Source organism: Xyrauchen texanus, chromosome 6 (assembly GCF_025860055.1).
Source record: "Xyrauchen texanus isolate HMW12.3.18 chromosome 6, RBS_HiC_50CHRs, whole genome shotgun sequence".
Taxonomy (NCBI): domain Eukaryota; kingdom Metazoa; phylum Chordata; class Actinopteri; order Cypriniformes; family Catostomidae; genus Xyrauchen; species Xyrauchen texanus.
Window position 1 is genome coordinate 11,281,878 of NC_068281.1, and position 10,095 is coordinate 11,291,972.

The 10,095-nt window shown below is 37.1% G+C and overlaps 1 protein-coding gene across 1 annotated transcript; it reads left to right on the plus strand.

Annotated features, from left to right (window-relative positions):
* Nucleotides 1-395: 395 nt before the first annotated feature.
* On the plus strand, nt 396-9,312 carry LOC127645616 (otolith matrix protein 1-like). Its single transcript, XM_052129284.1, has 9 exons — nt 396-504; nt 1,088-1,224; nt 1,479-1,581; nt 1,860-2,045; nt 2,625-2,799; nt 3,388-3,455; nt 4,164-4,348; nt 6,267-6,438; nt 9,291-9,312. The coding sequence occupies exons 1-9, from the start codon at nt 426-428 to the stop codon at nt 9,299-9,301; spliced, it is 1,116 nt and encodes a 371-aa protein (XP_051985244.1). The 5' UTR covers nt 396-425; the 3' UTR covers nt 9,302-9,312.
* Nucleotides 9,313-10,095: the final 783 nt, after the last annotated feature.

The window sequence follows — 10,095 nt, forward strand, 5'->3', positions numbered from 1 at the left end:
CCTTTGGTTTAATCTCATGGAGCTTTAGAAGCTGTCAACAAAAAAGCGATTGTATCTAATTTAATTATAATCTCTGAAATGATCTGGCTTGCCCGGTGTCAGGTGCAGTGAAGTGTGCCAAAGCTTGCATGCCATGAGGTCCCATTGGATAAGGAAAGAAACACTAGAAAAAACCTATGTTAGATCTGTATTACAAACAAACAAACAAACAACAGCAGTGAAACTCTTCTAAAAACCTAATGGAAAGTTTCTCCTCTGGTTCTCCCTCCCCTCTGGGTTTCTGAGATTTCTAGATACCCGAACAGGGAGCAATATATGCTCCAAGACTTTTTTCATTCTTTTAACTTTCCTCTTTTTTCAACTTTACTTCCCACACCACCCCTGCGAGCCTGAGCCCATTTGGGAGCTTGCAGTTCAAAGTCAGCATGGATCATACAGGTGGACACCTTGCTGTGGCTCTGCTTCTGCTTGTTCTGGTCTCATTCTCCACAGAAAACAACATTAGTAAGTGCCATCTTCCTACTTTCTCAGCTTAGTGACATCATTATGAAATTTACAAAATGTAACATGATTTGTTCTTATTTGGATTGGCCTTCTGGGCTTCATTCCTTTGGAGTTAAAATTAACCAAGGATACACCTTGCTTGGGCAACCGTATCAATAGAACATCCAGGATAGGGAAAAAATGCAGCATTACACAGATATAAACAGGTTGCAGTGATATCTCATGTAACTACGTGGTGCAGTAGTGTCTTGCTTGACTGCTTTTAGGTTTATAATAATTCATAGTCTAATGAACAAATGCTTATTCTAAAATTTAAGGGAGACTGGGGCAAGTTGTAACACTTTTTATTCCAGTAAATACCTTCCTAGGTAGGTTTAGTTTGGATTAAATTTCTGTATAGACACATACCTTAGAGTCTTGGCAACAAAAACTGAACATCATAGTTGCCCTAAAAAAATAAACAGTTCATTCAGCACTTGCTGACCTCTGTGACAACTACCCCCTATTTTTCTTTTCCATTTATGCCCACAGTATAGTTTTCATATTAAAGGTTGCATTGCTCTGTTTTTTTTCTTCTTTGCAGTCAAATGGTGTACAGTGTCCGATGCTGAAGAGCAGAAGTGTTTGGATTTAGCCGAGAATGCCACAGCCAGGAATATTCGCGGACAACTATTGTGTGTGAGGGGCCAAAGTCCGACAGAATGTATGAAGCAAATTAAGGTAATTGGAAACTTCTTCCCAAGATGAAAGAAACAAATCAAATCAGATATGGTGCATGAAAGTGAAAATTTATTTTTTTAAACCTCATAGATTTTAGATTGAATTTCCGATTGTGTTCATTTTTACTTCCCTGTTACAAACACTCCCCTTCTCAACTTGCCATTCAACTGTACATAATGTTACTAAACAACAATAAATAAATAAAAAATGCTCAAAATATGGGTCAGTATATTTTTTGTCTGTGCTTCAAACAGAACGGCACAGCAGATGCCTCCACTATGTATGCTGATGAGATCTATACAGCTGGATTTTGCTATGGTTTAGATGTGGCTGTAGGAGAGTCTTATAATGGTGTGGGTGAGTATGTGTAGGTTCACATGAACAAATCACAATTTTAAAATATTTTATTTAGGTTATTTAGATTTTTATTTTAGTTTTAGTGTGTTTTATGTTTTATTTCAACAATATATATATATTTTTATTCTTCAGATATACTGAAGACCAGAGCTAGTAGGCTGCAAATTAGATTTTTCACAGTCAAGGTTTTTCACAAACCTCAGATGTCTCAATGCGGCATAACTTCAAATAGTTTGATGTCCATGCATGTATCCTTTTTTTACTAACGTGTACTACAGATGGCATTAATTACTACGTGGTTGCCCTGGCACGGACATCATCCAGCGATCTGTCACTGTTGGAGATGCATGAGCGCAGCTCCTGTCACCCTGGGATGAGGACAACAGTGGGCTGGACTGTTCCCATCGGCTACCTGGTCAACACATCACAGATCAGTGTGAATGAACAGTGTAACTTTCCCCATGGTGAGATTTTATGATGCTGAGTTGGGTTTAAATTATTTTATATTTATAGTTTTGGCAGATTAATTTTTTTCCTTGCCACAGTGACATTTGACTTGCTCACTAGGGCCAATAAAACACAATCTTCTGTATAGCTGCTTTAAAACAGCATGTATTCTGAAAAGTGCTATTCAATAAAATTGACTCGACTTGATCTGTTGCTTAGCTGCATTTGGGTAGTTGATGCATAACATGTCCTTAGACTTTTTTTAAATCAACATCAAGATTTTAGATGAACATTTATATGAATGTATAAGGGAAAGTGAATATTTTAGGTCCTTTAACTGGTCACCATTTCTTTTAAGTTTTCACCTGTACAAATACTCCTTGTAGTTTCTCAATTATCATGCCATACCATATAGGATGTCAACTTTCCATAAGCATTTTACAACTACCCACATATAAAAAAACTTATGTCTCTGTGATTAAAAATTCTGGAAATAGCACTTTCATCTTTTGATATCAGGCATGTACAGTACAGACGTTAAGTTCATAGAAGTGAAAAACATACATGCACTGTAATGTTCTCCTTATGGTTTCCAGCGGTGGGGGATTTCTTTGGCTACAGTTGTGTCCCTGGAGTAAAGGACTCAGAACACGATCCCAAGGGAAACAACCCGAGGAACCTGTGTGAGGCCTGCATTGGGGACGACAACGACCACCACATCTGTGCCAACAACCCCCGGGAAAGGCACTTTGGGGAGGCTGGAGCTCTCAGGTACTGCATGATCAGAGATATGGGAGAATGTCTAGCCCCTACAGTGATCCATCATTCATTCAAAACAAGCATTTGCTTTGTGTAGCCATAACATCGGTATGCTTAATGCAATACATTTGGCTTGTATTATTGTAAATATATTGCAGATAAATCATGTTGTTAGGCATGATGTGCAGTGGAACACTTCAGCATTGACTATATTCACAAAATAGCATGACCTTGAGTGTCTAATTGCTTTTATAACAGTTTCTACATAATGGAAATGTAAAGGAAACAAACGTTTTGTAAAATGTTATTTAACATAGCAAATTCATTAAGTGAAAACTGTTAGGCTTGTGACTAAGTCTTTACTACTTTTATGTTGAAAATGCACACACATATACACATTTTTACATATATACTATGATTTTAACATATACATTTGACATTTAAATATTTCTCACCATTCCCATACAATTTATTATAATATTATTACAGAATATCAGTATAATGTGTTTTGAGGATTACTTCAACTGGCAGCTAAAATTAAACTAGTATTAAAGCAGTACTACTGCAAACATTTCAATTATTGGTTGTTGTAATTTGCAGATGTGTTGCAGAGAATCTCGGTGATGTTGCTTTTGTGAAGCACACTACAATCTTTGACAACATGCAGGGTAAGTAAAAGTATAGTCCATAAAGTGCAGGGAGGGGAAAAAAAATTTAATGCATTTCATTAAATGACATTTTTAAGGGAGTGAAGGAGGACAATTGTAGCTTTCACCTGTCCAAAAATATCACATTTCACTTGGTGACACACACACAGGGGGGCAGTATTTCACAACAATGTGTCTCTTTGTTGCCTGCTGTTATCTGTGAAACCCTTGAACAGACTCAGTACAACATATAAGCTTAGTTCAGGCATTCTTGGTGGTAGATTAATGGTGACATAGTTAATAATACCTGTGTGACTGGACTAGCTTTCTTACTTTTATATTTAAATGGATAGTTCACCCAAAAATGTTAATTCTGTCTTCATTTATTCACCATCATGTCATTCCAAACACTTATGATTTTCTTTCTTCTGTGGAACACAAAAAATGTGTCATGCAGAATGACAGCCTCAGTCACTATTCACTTTCAATGTATGCAATGAATTGTGACTGAGGATAACATCTGCTTTGTGTTTCATGGAAGACAGAAAGGTGTACAAGTTTGGAACAACTTAAGTGTAAGTAAATTACTAAGCCTCTAAATTAGTTATCCGGACAAATATCTGGACAAAAAACAACAACAACAACAACAACAACAACAACAACAACAACAGAAAATAAGTTCTGTTTCCCTCAGAAATAAAACTTTTGTATGGGTATTATGCATGCAAGGTAAGAACCAGGAGTCATGGGCTCTGGACCTGGAACTGGAGGACTTGAAGCTCTTGTGTCCTGATGGGAGCGAAACCGACCTGTTCCAGCATGAGCGCTGCCACCTGGCTGTGGTGCCAACCAATGCTGTGGTAGTGCGCTTGGAGGACAAATGTCGCGTTTACAAGTTCTTGGAACGTGTGCAGGTCAGGAGAGACAGCCACATAGTCACACCTAGCACTGGCGTCCAAAAGTCTGGGACCACAATGAAAATCTGGGATTTTCTTTCTTTCTCTTTTTTCCTTTTTTTTCCATTCAAACCTGCAAATAGGCAGAATGTATTTAAAGGTATTTCATCCAAAAAATTACAATTCTGTCAATCATTTTCCTTCTTATGTGGAACACAGAGATAGATGCTAGACAGAATATTTCCCTCAGTCCCCCTTCACTTTCACTGCATTTTATTTTTACATATACAATGAAAGTGAATGGTGACAACAGTGAAGCTAACATTCTGCCTAACATCTCCTTTTTAATTCCACAAAAGAAAGTCACAGGTTTGGAACAACATGAGGGTAAGTAAATTATGACAGAATTTTCATTTTTGGGTGGCCTATCCATTTAAGATTATGCACTATTCTTAGTCACTAATCAAATTGGAACAAAACTTTGTGAAATTGATCATGTTAAAGGATTAGTTCACCTGAAGATGAGAATTCTGATATAATTTACTCACCCTCATGCCATTCCAAAGCTGTATGTCTTTCTTTGTTCCATGGAACACAAGTGGAGAAATATTTTTACTGCTCTTTTTACATACAGTACAATGAAAGTGAATGGGCACTGAAGCTAACATTCTGCCTAATCTCCCTTTGTGTTCTGCAGCAGAGAGAAAGTCATAAGGGTTTTAAAAAATAGTGATTTTAGACATTTTTTGTGAGTTATAGAGTCCATGACATCTCGAGTCCATGCAAAAGGGGACATCCCAAATACTAACTTTTATTCAATGTTTTAATAAAAATGTTATACTGTCAATATAACTTGTGTGTGAAATATCTGTATTAATGCAAAATATATGCAAAATATATGCATTTTTTTTTTCTAGTGGTCTCAGACTTTCAAACACACACACACACACACACACACACACACACACACACACACACACACACACACACACACACACACACACACACACACACACACACACATGGCTATCCTTATGAGGACTCTCCATAGACACAATACTGTACTGATTTTTATACTGTACTAACTATAGATTATATCCCCTAACCCTAAACCTAGCCCTCATAAAAACATTCTGCATTATACATTTAAAAAAAACAAAAACATTATTTAGTATGTTTTCTAAGTGATTTGAATTATGGGGACACTAGAAATTTCCTCATAAACCACAATTATAGCATAATATCCTTGTAATTACCAGTTTGTAACCTAAAATAATGTCCTCGTAAACCACCTAAACCCACCCACACTCACACACAGAAATGCCTTAGCTTATATAATGACATTTATACTTCTAAATATTTACAGTACACAGTCTATGGATATTATGTTTGATTCCATTTCCGACGATAATATCCGTGAAATAATCTAATAACACTAAAACTAAAAAATGTAATCCCTTTGGTACAATAGAGAGCATGAACATCTTATTGAAAACATTGTTTCTGCACATTAGCGATCATTGGAATGATAACCTGCCAAAGCCTATTTTAACAACTTCTCGAGTATTACACAGATTACATCGGGCTGACTTATGTGTTCAATACAGCCAACCTAAGCCTTGTGGTGCTCATTGATTTTCACAAGACACTGACTAACATTACAATTTGTCATTAGGGGAGGATGACACTACACTGAGCTCTGTCATAAAAGCCCAGAGCAAGACACAATTAATGAAACCGAAACCACACACACATGCACACACACACACGCACGCACGCACATGCACACAAAGATTGCAGATATGATCCAGTATTTGCATATTAAATAAAATATGCACACACATGTTTCAATGTACCCCCCCACCCCCCCATGTATTTAATCTATTTGATAACTTTTCTACAAACCATTTACATGTTACATGTTTCTCTCCTCTAGAATGCATTTGCCAATGCCACAGAAGGATTCTCTTTGTTCAGCTCTGTGGGTTATGGACAACCTGATGTGCTTTTTAGCGATTCCACCAAAAAGCTGCTGCGTGTAATGGGAACCTACACCTCCTGGTTGGGGCCCAGTTACACCACCATACTGAAGGCTTTTGAGTGTGAAGGTAATGTGAATGTTGCAGAGCTTAGTTATCCTATGACAGCAAAGTAAAAATTGTAAATGTTATATTAGGGCCTTAAAGTGGTCATATATATACATGTATAAATGCTGTATATATATATATATATATATATATATATATATATATATATATATATATACACACACACACACCGATCAGCAACAACATTAAAACCACCTGCCTAATATTTTGTAGGTCCCGTGCTGCCAAAACAGCGCCAACCTGCATCTCAGAATAGCATTCTAAGATGATGTTCTTCTCACCACAATTGTACAGAGCAGTTATCGGAGTTACTGTAAACTTTGTCAGTTTGAACCAGTCTGGCCATTCTCTGTTGACCTCTCTCATCAACAAAGCATTTTTTTCCACAGAACTGCCACTCACTGGATGTGTTTTGTTTTTGGCACCATTCTGAGAAAATTCTAGAGACTGTTGTGTGTGAAAATCCCAGGAGATCAGCAGTTACAGAAATACTCCAACCAGCTCTGGCACCAACAATCATCCATGCGAGTATCTAATCAGCCAATTGTGTGGCATCAGTGCAGTGCATAAAATCATGCAGACACAGGTCAGGAGCTTCAGTTAATGTTCACATAAACCATCAGAATGGGAAACATTTTTGATTTCAGTGATGGACCATGGCATGATTGTTGGTGCCAGATGGGCTGGTTTGAGTTTTTCTGTAACTACTGAATTTTCCAGGGATTTTCACACACAACAGTCTCTAGAATTTATTCTGAATGGTGCCAAAAACCAAAAACATCCAGTGAGTGGCAGTTCTGTGGATGGAAATGATTTGTTGATGAGAGAGGTCAACCGAGTTGGTTCGAACTGAAAAAGCCTATGGCAACTCAGATAACCGCACTGTACAATTGTGGTGAGAAGAATATACTATTGGTTGGTGATGTTTTGGCAGCACGAGGGGGAACTACACAATATTAGGTAAGTGGTTTTAATGTTGTGGCTGATCGGTCAGTCGGTCGATCGATCGATAGACAGACAGACAGACAGATAGACAGACAGAGCTGTGCAAATATTTTAGGCACTTGTGAAAAATGTTGCATAGTGAGGATGTCTTCAGAATTATGCCATAAATAGTTTTCATTTATCAGTTAACATCATACAAAGTCCAGTAAACATAAAAAGCAAAAATAGCTTTGGTGTGGCCAACTTTGCCTTTATAACAGCCCCAGTTCTTCAGTTTTTCTTGGTTGTTGGTCTCAATTGCATCCGTCTCTTTATGTAATCAAAGACTGACATGATGTTCTCTGGGGTGTTCTTCTATTCTAATCTTTTCTATTTGCAAAAGTAATGTTTGAGTCTAAAATGTATTTTTCCTATTGACACACTAAAGCTGAAGATATAAATAACCATCTTAAGACAAACATTTTTGTGAAACATCTTTAGTGCCTAAAACATTTGCACAGTACTAATATATATATATATATTGTTTAAAGAGATATTTCATGTAAAATGAAAATTCTCTCATCATTTACTCACCCTCATGCCATCCCAGATGTGTGACTTTCTTCTGCTGAACACAAACAACGATTTTTAAAAGAACATTTCAGCTCTGTAGATCCATTCAATGCAAGGTCCATTCCAAAATGTTTAAGCTCCAAAAGCACATAAATGCAGCATACAATCTGTACATCTCTATTTGTTAATTACATATCTTCAGAAGCAATACAAGTGAGGATGAGAAACAGATACATATTTAAGTACTTGTAAAGGTATTGTGGAAAGGTTGCGAGAACTGGCTTGATAAAATAAATTATATTTAATTAAGAACATAAACCAAAAGACACAAACACTCACATGACAGACAGCTGCCCGTAAACGCTCTCTCTCTCTCTCGTACCACCATCCGCAGTCGGCCTTTATCCCTCTCGGATAAGGGGCCAGGTGTGTAGAATCACAACCTGGCCCTGCCCTCTGCCCTGTCACAGTACTTATTTACTATAAATCTCCAGATTCACTTTCACATTCTTGTTTTGTTTTTGGAGATTTTGGACACAGTCGCCTTCGGCTTGCTCACTGGGGTTATAATACAATTATTATTGAATTACTTATTTTTAAACACAATTCACAATTGCATTTTATCTAATTACACAATGATGACTCTTAAGACATTATAGATATTACAGTTTTATCGTCTGTTAATGCCTGATGTTCAGTAAAGCTGCTTTGAAACGATGTGTGTTGTGAAAGGCACTATACAAATAAAATTGACTTGATTTGCACTCTTCATGCATATCACCACCTACAGGTAAGGGAGGAGAATTTACAGTAAAAAAGGACTTAAATATTGATCTGTTTCTCACCCACACCTATACTATTGCTTCTGAAGATATAGATTTAACCACTTTCACCTGCATTGTGAGGACTTACAGAGCCAAAATATTCTTCTAAAAATCTTTGTTTGTGTTCAGCAGAAGAAAGAGATCATCTGGGATCGCATAAGTGTGAGAATCTTCATTTTTGGGTGTACAATTCCTTGACATAAGGTCCAGTCAAAATGTCAGTGAAGGTTTCCTGCACCTAAAACAGTCATAATTTAGTTTTCCACCCTCTCGCTCACCTTTAGAAATAAATGGGCACAAGCCATTTTTGCAGCTTTGTTTCAATAAATAGTCTTTTTGGACTAAGGAGTTTTATGTTCTGAAATGTACAGTATGTTTACATAGTACAAAGAACTCTTTTATTTCAAAAGACCTAGGAAATGTATCTTTTTTATGATTTGACACCTCTAAGATGTCACATACTAAATGAAGAGTAGCAACCACCTGCATTGCACTCATGAATTAACTCATATCCTCTCTCTTTCATTACAGGGTTGTGTTAATTTGATGACGAAAGAAGAAACCATAGATCCCCCTCCATATGTTTTTTACACTAACCCCAAACCACTCTGTAAAGTGTGTTACTCTTGTATATGGGCTGAATGCCAGCCCTCTCCTGTGCTTTGTAGTATACCTGTTCTGCTCTCACAGTCTGTGCATGGCTTCATACATCACATGTACTTAGTCTTACAGTATTCTGTACCTCTTTAAGCATTTGCCTACAATCACAGAAAAGCACTGCAGGGGAACACATCACAATCCATAAGGCATTTTTTTGGCCATAAAGAAATCCACATCAAATCAGAATTTGAGTTTCATGGCTTTTAGACGGTCTCTGTTAGCTTTGAGTTGTCCATAAGCTAGTGTACTTTTAAAAGTTGACTAAATGAACTTAAAACAGATAAATACCTTAAAAATGTAAAGTCTTTCCCTTCCTGGAAAATGGACCAAAAAATCTTGTAGTCAGGGGTGTCTCCACATTTTTGTTCAACAAAATGCTCTTTAGGATGAGAATGTCCCTCCCCCTAATGCCACCTTCAATATCAATGATCAAATCATGGTTAACTGTTATGACGTAAATTAAAGCCATAGGCCACTGATAGTTATCTGACACCTGGCACAGTGATTGTGTAAGCATACGTGTAAATGTGGAACATGGAATAAATAGTGCTCAGCGCTAAAGAGAAATAATTCTCTTTAGAGCGTGAATAAAGCGCGTCCATCGCTACGTGAGTATTCTCTAGTTCTGAACACACTTTTATTCATGCTCTCCATGTGTTGCCTCTCTCCCCTGTCC